This window comes from Miscanthus floridulus, chromosome 8 (assembly GCF_019320115.1).
Source record: "Miscanthus floridulus cultivar M001 chromosome 8, ASM1932011v1, whole genome shotgun sequence".
Classification (NCBI taxonomy): Eukaryota; Viridiplantae; Streptophyta; class Magnoliopsida; order Poales; family Poaceae; genus Miscanthus; species Miscanthus floridulus.
In genome coordinates, this window is record NC_089587.1 from 227,762,730 (window position 1) to 227,783,791 (window position 21,062).

The window sequence follows — 21,062 nt, forward strand, 5'->3', positions numbered from 1 at the left end:
GAGGAGGCATCAACCAAACTGAAATTATAAGGACCTGTTGCTGGGAGGCTAACGGTGGAGCAATCAATTGATCTACACGTGATCCAACAACTCCTTGCTAGGATGATCTCCACCAAGTGCAGCCATCACTAGAGCCATATCCACATGGGCGTCGTGCCACCCTATCGCGTTGTTGTGCAGTGCTAGCCACGCGTTCTCGTGGCTAGCGCACCACCGTCTTAGATCGCTTGGTCGTGCCTGGTGACACTAGGCGTGCATGCAGTCATGGACACCGTTGCCCAAGCACAGCTTCACCATGTAGCCACGCTCGTGCCAGCGACAATGCGATAAATCATGCTTCCGTTGCAATGCACCGGCATCATTGCTAGTAGTAGTAGTAGTAGTAATAATAATAATAATAATAATAATAATAATAATAATAATAATAATAATAATAATAATAATAATAATAATAATAATAATAATAATAATAATAATAATAATAATAATAATAAATAATAATAATAGTAGTAATAATAGTAGTAGTAACAATAATAGTAACAGTACTAATAACAAAGAGATTTGGGCTTTGGCTAGATCTGGCCTAGCCCATTTGCATCAGATAGCGCTCAGGGTAGTTCTGGGCCACAATATATCCCTTCCTTCCCTTTCCATTATCTTCTAATCTTCTCTTCTTCCTTGTCCAAGCCGCCGCCGCATCCTCGCTATCCAGATCTAGAGGGCTGTTTCGAGAGGGAGAAATCAGGGCTCGATCGCGGGCGATGGAGGCCGGTGACCATGGCCTCAAGAGTGGGGAGCTGGGCACGTCGGAGGGGGTTGACATCCTGAAGAACCCCACGGCGGAGGAGCCCCAGCCAGCCGGGACCGGGAAGAAGGGGAAGGAGGCGAGCGCGCCGGAGGGCGGTGACCTTGGACTCAAGCTGAAGGAAGCGAGCACGTTGGGCGGTGAGATCCTGAAGAAGAGGAAGGAGGCGATGGCGGCGTTGGATCTCTTGTTTCCGACGGCGAAGAAGGCGCAGCCGGCCGGGGTCGGGAAGAAGAGGAAGAAGGTGGTCAAGAAGGAGGTGCCGCAGGATGTCATCGACTCAATTATAGCAAAGCCGTTTAATATTGTCCAGGAGCTCTCCGACAAAGACCTTGCCGACAAACCCCAGGAATTCCGCGAAGCCTATAACAGAGTAAGGTTACTCAATGACAAGGTCCGCAGCTACGAGCAGGCCCTCATCCAGCAGCACAGAGTCATGGGCTACGCGGAGGATGAAATTGAGGTCACCGATGACGAGGACGAGGGGACGGGAGAAAAGGTGGTGAGCGAACAAGGTCACCGGTGACTAGGAGGAGACGGTGGAGAACAAGACAGGAGGCAAAGGGGTTTGATAACAAGAAGTAGCCTGTGGTTGTCCAAGATCCAGCTTGGTTGGAGTAGTATTGTGTCTGTGATCCAGCTACCCTAAGTTGTAGTAGCGTTTGTGTTCTCCAGCTACCCTAAGTTGTAGTAGCGTTTGTGTTCTCCAGATACCCTAAGTTGGAGTAGTACCATGTCTGCGTGATCCTATGAAGTGCTCATTATTATGTTGTCAATCCTTTTGTATCAACTTGTGATTCCTATATCAATGTTAGTTATTATCACATCTTGCTGCTGGTGATTCTATGCTATCAATTAAACTAACAGTGTTGCAATTGTATTCGATTTGATTGGTGCGTTTTATGCTACTGAAGCACCGCTTCACATGTTGCTGATTGGAACTGTAAGTCTTAGTTGAGGTTGCCGATCTAGATGATTTTGCATGTGCCTAACCATAATGAGTACATTTGACATAAACTGTTATTTTTCTGTATGTTTAGTTTCTCATGCTGCTGTCAACTGTAGTATATTGGAATCTGCCCATTCTCAGTTCAGTCCATGTTAATTGCAGTATATTTGAATCTGTTAATTCTCAATTCAGTCTATGTTAATCAATTTGGTTTTAAAGTCTAACATAGCGGCAGACGGGTGAGTTAGCCATTGTTTCATCACCAAACATGCATTTCTAGTGTTTTGTGCATAAATCTTTTATTAATTTTGCTGACTCTGCTATTAAGGATTAATCTGATATTACCTATGAATTTTGATGAAGTAATGAACAAGTTGAAATTTTATTGTCTTGTCTGACAGACCATCAGAATGTTTGGTTCCATTACTACATATTTTGCTGGAAATTTTTTTATATGTGCCTTGTTCTCTTGCAAAACCTTTTGTTTGCATGGTGACATCAGGAATTAAAATGCTGGTCTGCAGATACTGATGGAAAGAATGATGGACCTCTTCTCTATACTGAAATTTGCCAATCCAGTCTTACAGGATTTGCATTCATGTCTGTCTCCGCAGTAAGCCAGCAATAATTGCGCTGGTGTCCTGCTCCACCAGGCATATAGCAGTTCCACAGTTTAGCGCCACCGCCCACTGGCTTCATGGTTCTAGTTGCACTTTGTTCAACTGTTGCGACCAAGCTTCTGTATGAATTCCATCTCGCGGGGGTTCGATTGGAGCTTGTGGATTTGTAGCTTCAATTGTTCAGGTAATTAGGTTGGTTATACGTATATAGCTCTTCTACATGGTAATTATTCTCCCCAGCTCCCTTTGAGCCATTGCCTTTTGCTATTGATGCATTTCAGGAACAGCAGTTGAAGAGAACCGTAGATGCAGTTAAAGAGAGAAGAGAAGGGAACTGATAAAAAGAGGTCCTTATCTGTGAGCCCTTTCGGATGATTTCAGAATAAAGACGTGGGCTAATTTCCTCTTAGCTGTCTGGTGAATTTAGCAAGCTCCAAATCATCATTTAGTACTCAAAAGCAAAAACATAGATGACAGCAATTGCATGGAAGCTTTGTAAAACATGTAGATGTTGACCACAACAAAACGTCAAATTATTTAGGCTGCCACACCAATTTAATCTAACATACCTGCTACAGATTCTTGTATATGCTGAAACCTTGTTCCTGTCCTGAGTAGATCTTGTGCAGCCTGTAGAACTTTCACTTTTGAAAGAACTTCTACTAAAAGGAGGTGCTGTGTAGCAGGGGTACAGATATTCAATAAATCTGGGAGGGAAGCTTCTGATCAAAATGAGCTCCATCCCTGTACCAACGTGAAATTGCAATCAAATTCCTACATTTTGAAGCTACAAATAAATAGACAACAATAGAAAGAAAAGGCACACATAGATGTGCATCATGGTCATTAATCTCTACCCTGCAATCTCCTCATGGTCATTTAGTATCCAATGATTGTTTTATTAACTTATGCATTGTTGTCTCCAGGTTTAGTTCAAGTCTAATTTCTGCACAATAGTAGCATGGTTATTTGTGATGTTTAACTGAAAATTATCTTTTAATTTGCATGAAAATGTGCGAATTTTCTCAGTAGAGACCCCCATGTGAGCGAACTGCAAAGTGGTGCTTACACTAATATCAACACATGTATAGCAATCATGTTAAGTTGCAAGGATACATTTGTAGGACACATACATTTGGAGATTCTAACTACTATAAAAAAGGGCTTTACAACTATGAGAAGTGGTGATGCCAAGATGTACATACAATCAATGTGTTCCTCAACCTATGAACCTTCAGAGTTCAGATGCACACACTCGATCCAAACTTGCTTGATCATACCAGTTTAGTCAAAACTATTGACTCAGCAACGCCAATCAATGAGAGTTGAGGAAGAAAGGAAGTAGCACATGCAAGTTAACCAATTCTTACCACTGGATGGTTTGGGTTTGTCCCAAACTGCAGACACTGCCATTTAACACTCTAGGTGATATTGTTTGAAATCTATGGTGTTGATGAATGTGCAACTTAAAAAATGACGTTTCAGATCCTGGATTTTATATTCTGACTGTTAATTAAGGCTTTAAAGCATTCTCATTCATTTTACTTTGACGGATGAGATTTAGCACAGTTGCAGTCATGCATGTTCTGAGATTCATTCTTAGAGCAGCTCAAGTGCTGTTAAGCATATTGGAGCAGTCTGGTAGTGGTTTTAGGGCTGAAAACCAAACTTTAAAGTTTAAACTTAGTTCGAATACAATTTGGTAAAAGAATCATTTCTGGTAGCCTTGATTCATTTTGCTGAGAGAGAAGCGCAGATCTCCTGGGCCATTGTGTAAGGTCGCTGGACTCGCTATTTTGGCTTTTCTCCTGTCTTGATGCCATACCATGCAAATCTCCTGCTTGTTCGAAAAAAACAAAGAGAGTAAGAGGATGAGGATAATGGGAGACGAGGTTTTCTATTTTCCCCTGTGGGCCCCGCTAAACAACCAGCTTTGGAGGCATCAAGCCATCAACTGAACTCCATGTTACTACTTTTCTCTCCAAAATTGAATACACATTTGGGGTGCTCTTAGGGAAGTTGTTTATTCTTTCTTTTTGACACCAAGAAGGGTACTATTGAACTTCACACAAGAAGAAATGAAATATCAACATGAGCATATGGCCACTAATTCTGTTTTTTTTATTGTTTCTAACACCGTATATACCACTTACTATTCCTGTGTTGTCTGTGTTGACTTGATATGCTTACAGGTGAAATATTTTTGGATGTTGTTGGAAGTCCTTACTATGTCGCCCCTGAGGTTCTGAAGAAACACTATGGCTGTGAGGTGGATGTGTGGAGTGCGGGTGTAATAATTTATATCTTATTGAGCGGGGTTCCTCCATTTTGGGATGGTGAGGATACATCTACCCCTTTGCTGCACTTTTTGCCTTGCCTTGCTTCTGACAGTGCTGCAATGCTTTTGGACATTGGTCTGCCTTTTGCAGAATCTGAACAAGGGATATTTGAACAAGTTCTGAATGGTGATCTTGATTTTTCATCTGATCCCTGGCCCAGTATTTCAGAGAGTGCAAAGGATTTGGTCAGGAAGATGCTAAACTGTGATCCCAGAAAGAGATTGATTGCACATGAAGATCTATGTAAGTACATAGGATTTCTGAGGCACAAATACCACTACCACCTATAGAAAACATTCTGTTGATCATCTAACTGGGTGAAGCATCCCGCTTTACTATAGAACATTCTGTTGTCCATCTAGATTCATTGTCATAAGTCCTCTCAAATGACCCGTCTTCATTTTGGCAGGTCATCCCTGGGTTTGTGTAGATGGAGTGGCTCCTGACAAACCTCTGGATTCTGCTGTTTTAACCAGATTGAAACAGTTTTCTGCAATGAATAAACTAAAGAAGATGGCCCTTAGGGTGAGTACTGGAATGTGTTATTGCTTGGTTTTATAGAGAGCATATTTATTGTGTTAAGTATTGATGTTCTCGTGACTGGGTGTCTGTAGGTCATTGCTGAAAATTTGTCTGAAGATGAAATTGCAGGATATTCAGTAGCTAGCTACAAAATACCTTATTTTGTAGCCAGGCCAACCGACCGCACCCTGATGCCCCATCCGATCGAGCCAGCCAGCCCAAAGCGCGTTACTGCTTTCCTCTTCCGGCTGCATGCATGCGGGATCCAGGCTGCAGGTAATTGCCGTAATTAATGACGCTGGATATTTGGAATAATTATGACGGCTTCACACGGTGCCATGCATGCAAGCGTGTACAGATGTGTTACGTTACGAGAATACACATGCTGGTGTACTGTACGGCTAGTGCCATGCATGCAAGTATTACGAGAATACTAAAAGCAAATACAAACCTATCGTCTTAAAGTAAATGATTTACTAGAAAATATATGCCATTGATTGTGATTTACTATAATCTATGTCTTGCTATCCTTGTGAATTTGACAACTATGTTTACGAGAATCAACCTTGAATGTGAATTACGAGAACATGCACTAATAATATTTAAGACAGTTTCGGCAAAAAATATTTACGAAAATTTGAACTCTAAAAATAATATCTACCACAATTCCATATTATGAATTCTCTATTGACATAACTTGCATTGATATTTACGATAAAAATTGGTACTATGAATATAAGTACTCCATCCATCCCAAATTGTAAGACGTTTGACTTTTTTGACTCCAAATTTGACCACTCGTCTTATTCAAAAAATTTATGCAAACATAGTTAAATTTAAGTCATTCTTGAAGAACTTTTATTAATAAACCAAGCCACGACGAAAGAAGTGATATTTTGCATAAATTTTTGAATAAGACGAGTGGTCAAACTTGGTGTCAAAAAAGTCAAACGTCTTACAATTTGAGATGGATTGAGTATTTACGATAATTTTTTATTATGGTTGACGACAAAAACTAACAAGAATGATCGAAAGTTACATGTTTACGAGAATTCTGTTTACAACAATACTCACAATATTTACTAGAATTTTCACCAATAATATTTACAAGAATTCTACATTATGACCGCCGCGACCGATGATCTCGCCGCTTCACCGCGTTCCTCCCCGTCGCGCTCCCACCGCCGCCGCAGAAGCAGCAGCTCTCCGGCGTGGCCGCCGTGCTCAACGCCGGCGGACGCCTTCTACAGTTCTACTCCGGCGGCAGCGCGCCAAAGCAGCGCCGGCGCAACGCCAGGAAGAAGAATGGTGGTGGCGTTAGCCGCGGTCAGCAAGGACGGGGCCACCGGCGGCGGCGACGACTCCCTCGGCTCCTCCGGGAGGTTCGCACGGGCGCAGGGGAGCATGAACTGGTCGGCGACGTACGACGGCAGAACGAACGACGTGAAGAGCTCGGTGGTGGCCAGAGGCGACAGGTTGACCGCCGATGGATGGAATGGGTTACGAGGGCAGCGGACGGAGCGAGTTCTGCAGCGGTCGCGTACGGCGGCGGATAGAGCATGGGGTGCTGGCGAATCTCAGCGCTGCCATAGGAAGCAGGAGGCCGCTGCCCCATTCGCCGTGGAAAAGGACGTGGGGCCGTGGGGCGCTGCCGTCGAGATCCCGAGGTGGCCATGGAGGGCCGGCGCCCCAGAGGCGGTGAGCGTCGCCGCCGGGGAGCCGTGCGTGCGGGTCGAGCCGCGCCGACGCCGGACCACATCCACGCGAGGCGAGGGCGCACGGGGGAGGACGAGCCGCGGCTGCTACCGATGGAAGGAGGAGCCGCCGCCGCCGGTGCTTGGACTGGAGAGGACTCGACGCTGCCGCCACCGGGAGGAGGCGCTGTGCAGTGCACTTTTGTGGGAGGATCCATGGGAGGAGCCGCCGTGCGTGCACTTTTCTGAGATCCAGATCGAGACGCCTGGAGAGAGAAGAGAGAAACGAGAGTCACGGCGTGATTAACGAGCCAGTTAGATGTGCGAGGCAAACCACAGCCACGCGGAATTAGCGGGATTGAATCAATGCATGGATGCATGCATAGATAGCCCGAAGGGGACCACCAAAGCCATAGCCAGGCGCGTGACCATGGTGCGCTCGGGCTGTCTCCGTCTCCTGTTTTCTTCTAGCATGAGTCCACGTAGGCGGTTAAACGAGACAGATCAGGAGTCCTCACGATATGGAGAAGAACCAAAATAAACCAAGAAGAAATCAGAGAGTTCGAGACCCAAACGAGAAAAGACAGGATCAATATATACCAAATAGAACAAGATCGAGACAGGACCAAAATCGCCACCGCCTCCACTCCCCCGGGGCTCCACAATAGGCGGCTCCCCGCACCGCGCTGGCGCCCTAATGCTCTCGCCGTCCTCTTCCCGCTAGTCCGCGCCGCGGACGAGCGTCCCCTCCACCTGCTCGCTCTCCCGCCGCGAGAAGACGGCGCCCCGCTGCGGCCTCGGTTTCTGCTTGGCCGGCGGCGGCCTTGCGGGGTCCAACATGAGGCGGTCCGTGGCGTCGATGGTGGTGGCGCAGGTGGCGCCGGGGCCCCTGCTGCGGCGCCACGGCTCGGCGGCGCCCCCATGGCTGTCGTCGTCGTCGTCCTTCGCCTCGCCGCCGCCGGCGAGTTCCGGATGCAGGAGGTAGTTGCCGTGGCACCGAATCGCTCTTATTTCGTGTTAGTCATGGGAAAATTGGATGCATAGCATCGAAAGATCTCATCTTTTGCTATGTAACATTAAAAGATCACTCTTGGCTACATATAGCATCAAAAGATCACTTCTTTTGGAAATTTACCACTTTCCGTCAAATTAGCTAACGCCGGCTGCTCACCGTGAAGGACTGTTGTGCTATGGCCAGGCTATCCATCGTCGCTCGCTACTTTGGTTCAGCACATAGGGATGCCATGGCTGAGCTCCGACGACCCCAGCCAGGCCAGACGCGGTCCTCTCCAACTCTTCCTCCTAGCTCCTTCCTACTCGTTACCCTGCTGCGGAGCGGAGAGACTACCACTTCCACCTCCTCACTTCCGAACCCAATCCCATCCTCTCTTCCAATGACGGGACAGCAGCAGGCGGGCTCCCCATCTTCCAGCTCAGCCGGGCTCGCCAGCAGGCAGGACAGGACGATGACGACGAACAGGAAGAGGAGGTGACAGGCGGGGGCGGAGGAGGAGCAGGGTCTTTGTCGTCGTCCGCGCCATGCCAGCAGGATCGACTTCTGGTCCTCTAGCGGCAGCGTCATGGTCTATCCGGTGCTATCCTCGACGAGCCTCCTGTCAAACGACGCTAACGGTCGGGAGCCGTCGCCGCCGCCGCGATGCAACCACGCGTAGTCGTTGATGCAGCCAGACCTCGAGGAGCCACAGGCGGGCATCCCTGGGCGGCAGCATGGCAGCATCACGGTGATGGCCACATAACGCAGCCCTTCACGGTGAGCAGCCGGTGTTTGCTAACTTGATGGAAAATGGTAAATGTCCAAAAGAAGTGATCTTTTGATGCTACATAGCTAAGAATGTATCTTTTGATGGTACATAGCAAAAGATGAGATCTTTCAATGGTATGCACCCAATTTTCCCTTGAGTCATTCGTTGTTCGTTGTGGCCTTCGGAGGTCGTTAAAATGCCCCCTTCGGTCTTCGGACTATGTGAAGTGGGCGTTCTCTACGCGGTGCTTAGCTGTGTGCCTGTGTCGGGTCGGGAATGATGCTTGTGCTGTTCTAGGTGGATTTGCGTCTACCGCTGTGGTTTAGACTGTCTCGGGAGCTCTCTTCTTTCATTTGCAACTAATTAACCCCATGTCCTGGCCACTGTAAATAGAGTCTCTGCCAACTAATCACAGGATGTGCCGGTTTCTGTGTTAGGCAAGGGAACACGGTGTCACATCCTAGTGTCCCATGATATTGCTCTGTTCTGACCTATCTGTACGCTGCCAGCTAATAGTGGTACACTTAAGCTTGTCATTGTACCTTGCAATCTATTCACACTCTGAAATGTTCCCCTTTAGGCATTTTTCAGGGACTTAGGAATTTCATGTTACTTGGTGATTTCTAACTCTGGCAATCGTTTTGACTGACAGGCAGGAGCAGGACTATTCTCATAGCTCAGATGTGGCAGTTCGAGGAAGCAGTGGTTTCAAGCTTCAATTCTATCCCAAATTAAACGTGAGGAATATTACACAAGAATGGGTTCAAGAGACCTTGATGCTGTTCTATCTCAAAACTGCCAACAATGTCACAAATAACATCTATATGGGAAGCACTCTATTGGCTGGAAATGTACAAGATGGTCTCTCTGAAGATCGCAGGGGTTTGAACTACCCTTACTTGCAGAACCTGAGAGATCGTGTATCATCCAAATCAATGAATAGACATGGTGATGATTGAGAACTGGTCAGGCATAGGATGGTAAATCAGCCTGTGCAATCAGTGCCAGCTCCAATAAGTGTTGTTAATGATAGTCCCAAGTGTTTGAGCATGCCTAGAGCCTCTAAGGTGGAGATTCCTTGGCGTGACTATGCACCAGCAGAGGATCCTTTGCTTGATAAACCTAATACAGAGGTAATTTTGGAGCTTGATGATGAAGTTCATGATGGTGATGACAACAAGGAGAAGAAACTTGTGGTAAAAAAGGTGGTTTCACCTTTGCCAACTAAAGCAGCCTTCTCTGAGGAATCTTTAAAAGCACGGAAGGCACTTGCTAGCATCTACGACAAAGTTTTGGTAGTTGACAATATCGAGTCAGCTAGGAGCATTGTTAAACTGCTCACTACAAAGTACAAGAGCTTTATTCATGCATGTCACACAGAGGTAAAAAGGAACCCTGCTTGGTTGCTTGATTTATTTGCTCCTATGGAGTGGTCAGGTTGTCCATCCTTATTCATCTAGGCAAAACCATTTGTTTCACAAAGACACAAAATGTTCCATTTTTTGTAAGTATTAGGTTTAGCTGAGTGATATCTTTTTACTGTGAGTTGTCATCTGTCATGAATTACTTTAGTGTTTGTTCCAATTCCATAGTTGTTACAAGAAACTTCTGATGGTGATAGATTTTAAATCCTGGGGCTCTGTATGCTGAACCATGTGTTTGGTATATGTTCCTCATTAATGTATCAAAACCTGCCAAAGGCAATGCATGAGTTGAAGTCAGATATCATATGTAATGCTGAAGGTTGTAGTCTGTATCAGCTTCCTTAGTTTAGTGAGCTAATATGCTCATTGTCTACTTCTATGATGGCAAGCAATGCTCAAAAGTGAACTCCAGTGTAGTTATTTGAGTATAATGTTTCTGCAGGTAGCAGATATTGATGCCAAAGAAAAGACACCAGTTGGTCATGGAGAAGTAATATGCTTTAGCATCTATTCAGCAAATTCTGATGTACAGGCAGCTGATTTTGGACATGGCAAAACTTGCATTTGGGTTGATGTTCTAGATGGTGGAAGGGGTGTCCTGATGGAGTTTGCTCCTTTCTTTGAAGATCCATCCATCAAGAAGGTGCAATAATTTTTTTTTCTCTACGTATCATTATATTAAGAAGAATAAAGGAGTGGGTTTAGAAACCCATAGAGCCACACACACCCTTTTACATCTAATGGTGTCTCTCACTTTTCACACTTGACCCGAGACCACTGGAGAGGAACTCACACATTAGCTGGCTCTAGAGCAAGGAACTCCACAGGAGATAACTATTCGATAACATCATTTGGATAACATTGGTTGCAATGTTTGCATGTCAGGTGCATGATGAATTGATACTGGAAGGGCCTTCAGAATCTGCTGAGGTGGCCAAGGCTATAGTGGTGGAGTGTATGTCCAAACCTTTCTACGGAACCAACATTTTGAAAGTCGACCTGGCTGTTGATGCCAAGTGTGCAAAGAGCTGGTGTGCTGCCAAATAGTCTGAGCAGATGCTGTCATCCGAGGAATATCTATTTATATATTTATATATATGCACATGTATCATGTTGTCATGTGGGGCCGCTCCTACACAAGGAAACGTCGCGCCCGCGACGTACGCCGGGCCGCAGAACGCGCAGCAGCCGCGCCGTCGCCCGCGGGTCAGGTGGAACTGACTAGTGGCTAGATGGAAATAATAGGTCGGTTCCTTAGATTGAGGAGCAATTAGCTCTGAGTTTGTTAGCCTCAAGGCTTATATATTCTTGTACGCAGACTAGGAAGGAATTAAGCAATATATTATCATCTAATCTCTCTTTCTCTCTTCTCCAAACAAGCTAGGCGAAGAGGGGCAAAACCTCACCCTAAGTCATGGATCGCGACTACGATCTACGTAGTCAAGGTCCTCCTACCCTAGGGCTTGAGGCCCTTGACAACCTGGTATCACGATCCCGGCGTTCCTTGCCTGTTCGTTCCACTTCTCCGCCGCCGCCGCACTCTGCCTCCACGTCGTCCCCCACGCCCCGCTCGGCCACCATGGGCGACAATGCCGTCCTCAAGGCCACCTTGGATACCCTGGCCGCCGCCGTCAAGACGCTGTAGGCCTCGGTCGAGGCCAACTCCTAGGCGATCCAGCACTTGGCCGCCGACCCCAAGCCACCGCCGTCGTCCTCCTCCGCCAGCGGATCGGGCACCAGCGAGCATCATCAGGACTGGCCCCCGCGATTCCAAAAGATGGACTTTCCGCGGTATGACGGCAAGACCGATCCCCTGATCTTCATTAACAGATGTGAGTCATATTTCCATCAACAGCGCATCATCGAGGAGGAGAAGGTGTGGATGGCCTCCTACAACCTCAAGGACGGCGCACAGATGTGGTACATCCAAGTTCAACAAGACGAGGGGATCCCATCCTGGCGCCGCTTCAAGGATCTGCTTCACCTCCGCTACGGGCCACCGCTGCGCTTCAACCCTCTCTACGAGCTGGCCGAGTGCAAGCGCACCAGCACCGTGGTGGAATACCAGGATCGCTTTCAAGCGCTCCTCCCCCGGGCGGGACCGCTCGAACAAGCTCAACGCATGCAACTCTTCACCGGAGGACTTCAGCCGCCTCTCAGCCTCGATGTCGAGGTTCACAATCCGCAAACCCTCGCCGGGGCCATGAGCCTGGCGTGCAAGCTTGAACTCCAGGAGCAGTATGCGGCGGCTCCACCGCGAGCGACGCCCCGAGGTCTTCTTCCTCCGCTAGCGCCTCGCCTCGCGCTGCCGGCGCCGCCAGCGCCCAAAGCGGTCGCCCAGCCCACGGTCACGGTGGAGGGCCGGACGATCAAGCGTCTCACTCAGGCGGAGCAGGAGGAGCGGCGCTGCCTCGGCCTCTGCTACAACTGCGACGAGAAATTCACCCGGGGCCACAACCGCGTCTGCAAGCACCTCTTCCTCCTTGATGGCATGGTGGAAGATGACGACGCGGAGGCCTCCGAGACCGTCGGGGACGACACCACCGAGGAGACGCCCCACTACTCCCTGCATGCCATCGCCGGCGTGGCGTTCAGCGACATGATGCAGGTCCCGGTCACTCTGGGCAACACGACCCTCACCGCCCTCCTCGACTCGGGATCCAACCACAACTTCATCTTCGAGGCCGCCGCACACCGCTCCGGGCTGCCCCTCCAACGCCGACCCCGACTCACGGCTACGGTGGCCAACGACGAACGAGTCGCGTGCCTTGGCGTCATCCGCCAGGCCACGCTCTCCATCGGCTACGACATGTTCTTCGCCGACCTCTTCGTCATGCCGCTCGCGGGCTACGACGTGGTCCTTGGCACCTAGTGGCTCGCCACATTGGGCCCGATCGTGTGGGATTTCAGCGCGCGCACGCTGACCTTCAGGCGCCACGCACACGAGGTGTGCTGGCACGGCCTGGCAGGCCGGTAGCCCCCGGCATCAGCGCGACCACAGTGGGCTCTTTCACCGACGTCGTCGCCGAGCCCCACGGACTGCCCCCACCTCGAGGCCGCGACCACAGCATCACCCTGGTGCCGGGGGCACAACCCGTGGCCGTCCGGCCCTATCGCTATCCGGCGCTGCACAAGGATGAATTGGAGCGCCAATGTGCGGCCATGCTGGACCAAGGGCTCATTTGCCGGAGCTCTTCAACGTTCTCCTCCTCGGTCCTCCTCGTCATGAAGGCTGATAGGTCATGGCGCTTCTGCGTCGACTACCATGCCCTAAACGCCATCACCGTCAAGGACGCCTTCCCCATCCCGGTCGTCGACGAGCTGCTCGATGAGCTCCACGGCGCCAAATTCTTCACCAAGCTCGACCTGCATTCGGGCTAGGTCCGCATGAGGCCGGACGACATCGCCAAGACGGCGTTCCGCACCCACGATGGCCTCTACGAGTTCGTGGTGATGCTGTTCGGGCTGTGCAACGCCCTAGCCACGTTCCAGGCGCTCATGCACGACGTTCTGTGACCCTTCCTCCGACGGTTTGTGCTCGTATTTTTTGATGACATTCTCATCTACAACACTTCCTGGGCGGATCACCTCCGGCACCTCCGCGCGGTCCTCACCATGCTGCGCCAACACCGCCTCTTCGTCAAGTGCTCGAAGTGCGCTTTCGGCGTCGACTCCGTCTCCTACCTCGGCCATGTCAATTCCGAGGCAGGCGTCGCCATGGATCCCGCCAAGGTGCAGGCGGTCCTCGACTGGCCCCAACCCCGCTCGGCGCGCGCGGTGCGGGGGTTCTTGGGCCTCGCAGGGTACTACCGCAAATTCGTCCATGACTACGGCGTCATTGCGGCTCCCCTCACGGCGCTTCTGAAGAAGGAGGGGTTCACGTGGACCGACGAGGCCACCGCGGCGTTCACGGCCCTCAAAGCCGCGGTCACCTCGGCGCCGGTGTTGGCTCTCCCGGACTTCGGCCGACCATTCGTCGTCGAGTGCGACGCGTCGACACATGGCTTTGGGGCGGTCCTCCTCCAAGACAAGCACCCCATCGCCTACTTCAACCGCCCGGTCGCGCTGCGCCACCACTCACTCACCGCCTATGAACGGGAACTCATCGGCCTCGTCCACGCCATCCGCCACTGGCGCCCGTACCTGTGGGGCCATCGATTCACGATGCGAACAGACCACTACAGCTTGAAGTTTCTCCTCGACCAGTGCCTCTCACGATCCCCCAGCATCACTGCATGGGCAAGCTTTTGGGCTTCGACTTCGTCGTCGAGTACAAACCTGGCGTCCTGAACACCGTGGCCGACGCTCTCTCTCGCCGTGACACCGAGGACTGGGCCATCCTTGCCGTCTCCGGCCCGCGCTTTGACTTCATCGACCGCCTACGCCAGGCCCACGCCTCCGACCCCGCCCTCGTCGCCATCAAGGACGAGATCACCGTGGGCACCCGCGCTGCGCCGTGGACCGTCCTCGACGGCTTGGTCGTCTACGACGGCCGCCTCTACATCCCACCGACATCGCCGCTGCTCTAGGAAATCCTCGCCGCGGTGCACGAGGACGACCACGAAGGCGTACAACGCAATCTACATCGTCTTCGCCGGGATTTCCACTTCCCCGACATGCGCCGCATCATCCAGGACAGCATCCAGTCAATGAAACATGCCTCATTTCATTCTGGATCGCGACGCTTCTTGAACGAAGTCCAAATGATCTTTGGGCTTCACCTGAGCTACCTAGTGCTAAGTTTGACAAGTGTGCACCACACCAAAGCCATTAGTCTCACCTAGGTCAAGCTACCCATTCATGCCCCCCTTAATAGTACGGCCAAAGAAAAAACAAAGTCTTAAACTACTCTAAGTGTCTCTCCAACGCCAAACCGCACTTAGAACTAGTCCGTCCTTAATCTTGTCGCCAATCCTTTGAAAACCGAAACGATTTCCATCGATATGGGCATGAAAACCATAGTGCCCAAACAATCACCATTACCATGACCTAACTCAAACTTGTTTCTGCAAAACATATGTTAGTCATAGTAATTTATGTCGTCGTCAATCATCGAAGCCCAACTAGGGGCTTAGATGCTTTCAGCCGCGTTCCTCTTTCTACTCTTTACTTTAAGCATTTATTTTGAGCATTTCAATTCTTGTATTTACATTCCTAGAATTGCCATGCTAGTGTAGGATTGGAACCTATGGTGCAAAACTTTTGTGTGTGTAGAATCATAGACACACTTTTAGGCATAAGGGAGTGAACATGGGCTAAGTGTAGGGTTTAAATTTCCGCAAGAATTTTAGAGAAGCCCAATTCACCCCTTCTCTTAGGCATCTTGATCCTTTCATATTGCTCACACACATGTGCCTTGGACTAATAACCTGTGTACTCTCACATAAACAATATTAGTCCACCTAAATTGTCACTCAATTACCAAAACTAAACAAGAACCTACCACTGCTCAGGCGTGCTTTTGGTGGCGTGATGGGCCTCTCCCGATGGAGCGTGGCGGCATTGGCGTCCGCGTGATCAGGTGTGTGCCGCGGCAGAGGCGGCTAAACTACACATAAACAGGGCATCAAGAATTTCACTGCTCTCATTGAGCTTGATCTGTCAGACAGCAATATAACAGCACTCCTAGCAGAGCTGGTATGTTATGCTAAAAAAAGCAGAGCTGGTATGTTTTTTTTTCCTCATTTTTAGTCTTTTATTTCATGTATCTAGTATCTATTTCCGCACGCTGTTCTATAATATAGATGTTCTGGACAACTCTTCCTGCTCATGAGTTGTATTGTATATATGTTTCTCAATCTAGCTGGATCTTGTATTTATGGATGCTTGTTTCTGCAGGGATTACTTGAAGCTAACTAAGCTAACTTGCAAGTGTTGAAACTGGATGGAAATCCACTAAGAAGGTAAGAATGTAACCTCGAGCTGTGATTTGATGATACCTGTGTTAATAAAGGAACCCGGGATGTAGCAGCGTGGTTCCACCAAAAATTACAGAAACACACATGATAGCCATCATATGATTGTTGGTGCTATGGGATAAATCCTTGGAACAAAACAAAAAACCCGAAATAAAAGGGAAAGATATAGTTGACAGACACATTGATCAACGTTACAATATGCTTAGCCTCCTGTTGCTTTCTTGTGCAGCGTAAGACGAACTCTGTTGGAGCGAGGAACGAAAGCAATTCTCAAGTACCTCAAAGAAAAATTGCCTGCTGAATAATATTTATAGAAGAAATTATTGTTGGAGTCATGCATTAATTTTTTTTTTTTGGCCACTGTATCTTGTATTATTCCTTTTCAATTTTATGGACTGAATTTTGTGGAATAAGGAAATCTGGATCTTGTGTGAGACGGGAGTTTTGTGATCGTTTGTGTTTGCATCCTCCGTTCGATATACTGGATATTATCCACATGTTTTTATTGGAACAACAATATATGAACAATAAGATGCAACAGAAGTGCTTTTTTTTAAACCAAACGGAGGGGAGAGATTCCCCACCACAATATATTAACTATCATTCCACATAAGAGGAATGGGCAGTATCGTTACAAGAGAGGAGGTAATTGCGCCAGCCATTGAGACTGGTTACAAGATTGCCCTTTAGGCGCTTGCGCCATATTACAAAATCATCACAAACTCTCGAGATCACCGAGCGGCTGCTAGACCGCTCATTCCTAAAGATCTCCCCGTTCCTTGCATCCCAAAATCGCCATAGTACCGTCATAAGCACGAAGGGCAACATGTTTGCATCAAGGCCAGCACGCACATTATAGCTCCAGATTTCAGTATCCGAATAGGAGGCAGCAGCAGTCAGTCCGATTCTCTCCCAGAGATCTGCACTGGCCGTGCAGGTGAAGAACACATGATGGCGATCTTCGAGCAAAGCTGAACAGCGCTGACATTATTGTCCGTTATCCACAACATGCTTGGAGTGAAGATTAGCTCTTGTGCTCAACCTATCTTTTTAGTACAACCAGGGTGAAGACTCTTAGTTTGTTCCGTGTATATCAGGCGAGCCAAGAGAGTTGTCTAAAGAAGCGTAGGCATCCCGTGCTGTATAGGGTTTCCAGTTAGCTTCAGAACCCGCTTATCAGTATCATCGTTGAGAGTGAGTTCCTGTAAACAAGAGACAAGGCTGTCCAGCTGAGCGCTAGCAGCAATTGGTGAGCCTAGGATGTAAGCACAATTCAAACCCATTCTGGAAAACATTTTGCACGGACACGTTAGGCCTGGTAGTGTGGGAAAAGTGTGCATCATGGGAGGAGCAAAGAGGACCAGCATGAAGCCAGGGGTCGAACCAGAAGGAGGTGGAGGCGCTATAGTGGTAATGGAACAGTAGGTATTCAGCTCATCGTTAATGATCTTCCAGAGATAGCTATGGACCCAGAGGAAGCACTACTGCAACGGGCTCTTTGCCGAGTGCTTAGGGCACTCGGCAAAGCCCCTATTGCACTCGGCAAAGGCTTTGCCGAGTGCCGCACTCGGTAAAGAGCAGTCGGCAAAGGTTTCTTTGCCGAGTGCCATATATCGGGCACTCGGTAAAGCCTTTGCCGAGTGTCACGTCAGCACTCGGCAAAAAAAAAAATCCGACGTCAACTCTGACGGCCTCTTTGCCGAGTGCCACCTTAGCGGCACTCGGCAAAGAATTTTTTTTTTTTTGAAAATTCTTTGCCAAGTGCCATACTCTTGCACTTGGCAAAGAAATTTTTTCTTTTTTTAAAAAAAAAATCTTTGCCGAGTGCCATGGCTCTAGCACTCGGCAAAGCTAGAAAATTGGGTCTCTGCTTCCCAGCTTTGCCGAGTGCCATGGTCACGGCACTCGGCAAAGCCCTCTTTGCTGAGTGTGGCACTCGGCAAAGAGGATGAAAATGTTTTTTTTTTGTTTTTTGCTTTCCATCAGCACAAACAAAAAAATCACATATATATCAACACACAGCACAGGATATATCACATACATATCCATATTCCATCACATACACATCCATAACCCATCACATACACATCCATATTTTTTTTGTTCTTTGATGAAATTTAAGTTTTGTCGGCTCATATTTTTGGATGTTCAAACGCCGCCGTAGCATTAGCACGGGCATTGGTGATGAAGAAATTGCCTACGTTTGGACATAATGGTTCCGGAACAAAATATCATTGTAATGAAATAATAAGTTATTTGAACCTATTTATACCTGGTAAACTGATGGGGTTCTTAACGAAAAAAAAGAAACGAAAAAAAACTTATGTTGTGCACTTATGTTGGTTCTTTGGTTTCAAATTCAGGATGGGAACAATCTTGGGAGTGTTCTTTGTCTCCAGGCACTTGCAGTAACATGGATGAAATGATCGATTCATGGAAGAAGTTCAGGAAAGTTATGATTCGAAAATTTATTACTTCAATCCATCAGTCAATTCAAACATTTGAGGATGGTTATGAAATTTTATATATGACCATGTATATAATTTGGAAAACTGTATATAATCCGGAAAACTATAGAAAACTGTCGTTGTTTGATTGTTTTCATGTGCACCCTGAAATAAAGCCGTGGTGTTAGCATGGGCACTATATATATATATATATATATATATATATATATATATATATATATATTGTGATGGATATTGTCATGGATGATGCGAATGTATGTGATGGATTATGGACAATGGATTTATATGTGATGTATTATGGATGGTGGATGTGTATGTGATGGGTTATGGATGTGTATGTGATGGAATATGGATGTGTATGTGATATATCATGTGCTGTGTGTTGATATATACTCCCTCCATACCTCAATTAGTTGTCGTTTAGGACATGATTGTGCTTACCAAGGAGTAATTAATTAGAGGGTATTTTTCCCTGTCTATCCCTATTAAATACAGTTGTGGATGCAACCTATATGAGAAACAATCATGGTTCAGACTAGCTAGTGCAGTGAGGCTAACGCCCTGAGGACAAGGGCGCGGGTTCGATCCCTGGCAGCCACATCTTTTTTTGCTGTCACTGGCGATTTTGCATGGCACTGTTTCTGTGCAAGTGGCGTTTGTGCTGGGCCTCGCTGTGAGTGGCAATTTTGCATGGCGCTCGCTGGGTCGGGTGTGGGCGCGTTGCTGCTCATGCGCGCGCGCGTTTTGGCTCGTGCGCGCTCTCGTTTTTTGCGCGGTTTCGAATGTTTAGCAACGCACGCGTTTAGCCTTCCATACAGCTCGTTCTTTGGCGCTTTTTTTGTTGCATAGCACCGTGCGCGCTCTCGTTTTCTCTGGCCGTCTGTCCATCTACCCCTTCCTATTTAACCGGTGCTACATCCTATCCATCTCAACATCTTCTATTTCCATCTGTGCCGTGCTCCACTGTTTCCTTCTCCACTTCTTCTCTTTTCTCTGTACCGCAATGGCTAATCCATTCGATTTGAACGTTCGTTTAGAAGAAGATGATGACGACAATCTTCCATTCGATCTCAATGAGCCAATAATGGAGGATCACACCACATATGGTAATGTACTCAGTTTGTTTGTTCTTTTTTTTATATTCAAATCAACAATGTGTAGTTTTGTTTCTCATTTTCTTTCTTCTTTTTTTTGACAGGGTTTGATTTGAACTTGCCACTAGACGAGTTTGGTGCGGTTGATTTCAATTATGTACAAAACCTGCCCGGTAAGTTTTATGAATGAGTTTGTTTTTTTCCTATAGCTAGAACATGCCGTGGCTAATTATTACTATGAATGTGCTTGTTTTTTTTCCTTTTGCTAGAACAAGATGTTGAGGCTCCCGTTCAAGTAAACCGTCCAAAGCATGACATGCCTGAAGAAGTTAGAAAACAAGTGTACCAAGCATTGTTGGCTAGAAGCAAAAATGGGAAACTAGGCAAGAGAGATACAAGCATTGTTGCCGATCAGTTTGGTGTACACATTCGATCGGTTCAGCGCTTATGGAAGCGAGGTAAAACCCAACTTGCTCAAAACATTCCGGTCGTGGTTGCTAGTCAAAAGAAGGGTAGATGTGGCCGTAAGGCAATCCCTCTTGATTTGGAACAATTGCGCAACATTCCTCTAAAGCAAAGAATGACCATAGAAGATGTGTCTAGTAGACTTGGTATTACCAAATCTAGGATACAAAGGTATTTGAAAAAGGGTTTGCTTAGACGCCACTCTAGTAGCATCAAACCTTACCTCACTGATGCTAACAAAAAGACTAGGTTGAAGTGGTGCATTGACATGATTGAGCAAGGTTTGGTTGGTGATCCAAAGTTTAAGGATTTTTTTGACTTTGTGTTCATTGATGAGAAATGGTTCTACCTTTCTCAAAAATCCGAGAAATACTACTTGCTACCCGAGGAAGATGAACCACATCGCACTTGCAAGAACAAGAATTACATTCCTAGGATCATGTTTTTATGTGTTTGTGCTCGGCCAAGATTTAGAAATGGAGAGTGCATTTTTTATGGGAAAATCGGTTGCTTTCCACTTGTCACTTATGAAAATGCTATTAGAGGAAGTCATAACCGTCTTCGTGGTGAACAAGTTATCAAGCCAATAACTTCAATCACAAGGGATGTCATTAGAGATTTCATGCTAAATCAAGTGTTGCCGGCCATTAGAGCCAAATGGACAAGAGAAGATGTGCACAAGCCAATATTCATACAACAAGATAATGCACCTTCTCATTTAAAAGTGGATGATCCTGTTTTTTGTGAGGCTGCTAAGCAAGATGGGTTTGATATTCGGCTTATTTGTCAACCACCCAATTCTCCTGATTTCAACATTCTAGACTTGGGGTTTTTTCATGCTATACAAGCTATACAATATAAGAAGGATGCAAAAACAATTAAAGATCTTGTTCCAGCCGTGCAGCAGGTAAATTGTTCACTTTTTCACTTGTTACATTGCTTCTTTAACAACTAAATGGAGTACTCATTGATTCATTTTCACTTTTCATGTAGGCATTCGT

The 21,062-nt window shown here is 47.3% G+C and overlaps 3 protein-coding genes across 11 annotated transcripts; all 3 read left to right on the plus strand.

Annotated features, from left to right (window-relative positions):
• Positions 1 to 2,505: 2,505 nt before the first annotated feature.
• LOC136478429 (calcium-dependent protein kinase 17-like) lies at positions 2,506 to 17,093 on the plus strand. 8 transcript variants are annotated; one of them, XM_066476885.1, is made up of 12 exons: positions 2,506 to 2,558; positions 2,656 to 2,764; positions 4,567 to 4,710; positions 4,804 to 4,956; positions 5,123 to 5,238; positions 5,328 to 5,511; positions 9,345 to 10,074; positions 10,559 to 10,759; positions 11,002 to 11,071; positions 15,570 to 15,781; positions 15,955 to 16,019; positions 16,264 to 17,093. In XM_066476885.1, the coding sequence occupies exons 7-10, from the start codon at positions 9,670 to 9,672 to the stop codon at positions 15,587 to 15,589; spliced, it is 696 nt and encodes a 231-aa protein (XP_066332982.1). In that variant the 5' UTR covers positions 2,506 to 2,558; positions 2,656 to 2,764; positions 4,567 to 4,710; positions 4,804 to 4,956; positions 5,123 to 5,238; positions 5,328 to 5,511; positions 9,345 to 9,669; the 3' UTR covers positions 15,590 to 15,781; positions 15,955 to 16,019; positions 16,264 to 17,093. The 8 variants fall into 8 exon arrangements, with proteins under 8 accessions (XP_066332982.1, XP_066332978.1, XP_066332979.1 ...); XM_066476881.1 differs by having other exon boundaries at positions 2,510 to 2,558; positions 11,002 to 11,147; XM_066476882.1 differs by lacking the exon at positions 2,506 to 2,558 and having other exon boundaries at positions 2,639 to 2,764; positions 11,002 to 11,147.
• On the plus strand, positions 11,131 to 13,357 carry LOC136478427 (uncharacterized). 2 transcript variants are annotated; one of them, XM_066476877.1, is made up of 2 exons: positions 11,131 to 11,361; positions 11,497 to 13,357. In XM_066476877.1, the coding sequence occupies exon 2, from the start codon at positions 11,894 to 11,896 to the stop codon at positions 12,986 to 12,988; it is 1,095 nt and encodes a 364-aa protein (XP_066332974.1). In that variant the 5' UTR covers positions 11,131 to 11,361; positions 11,497 to 11,893; the 3' UTR covers positions 12,989 to 13,357. The 2 variants fall into 2 exon arrangements, with proteins under 2 accessions (XP_066332974.1, XP_066332973.1); XM_066476876.1 differs by having other exon boundaries at positions 11,501 to 13,357.
• Positions 17,094 to 19,505: 2,412 nt separating the features above from the next.
• LOC136470760 (uncharacterized) lies at positions 19,506 to 21,016 on the plus strand. The gene is made up of 3 exons (XM_066468495.1): positions 19,506 to 19,608; positions 19,701 to 19,769; positions 19,866 to 21,016. The coding sequence occupies exons 1-3, from the start codon at positions 19,506 to 19,508 to the stop codon at positions 21,014 to 21,016; spliced, it is 1,323 nt and encodes a 440-aa protein (XP_066324592.1).
• The last annotated feature ends 46 nt before the right edge of the window (positions 21,017 to 21,062 follow it).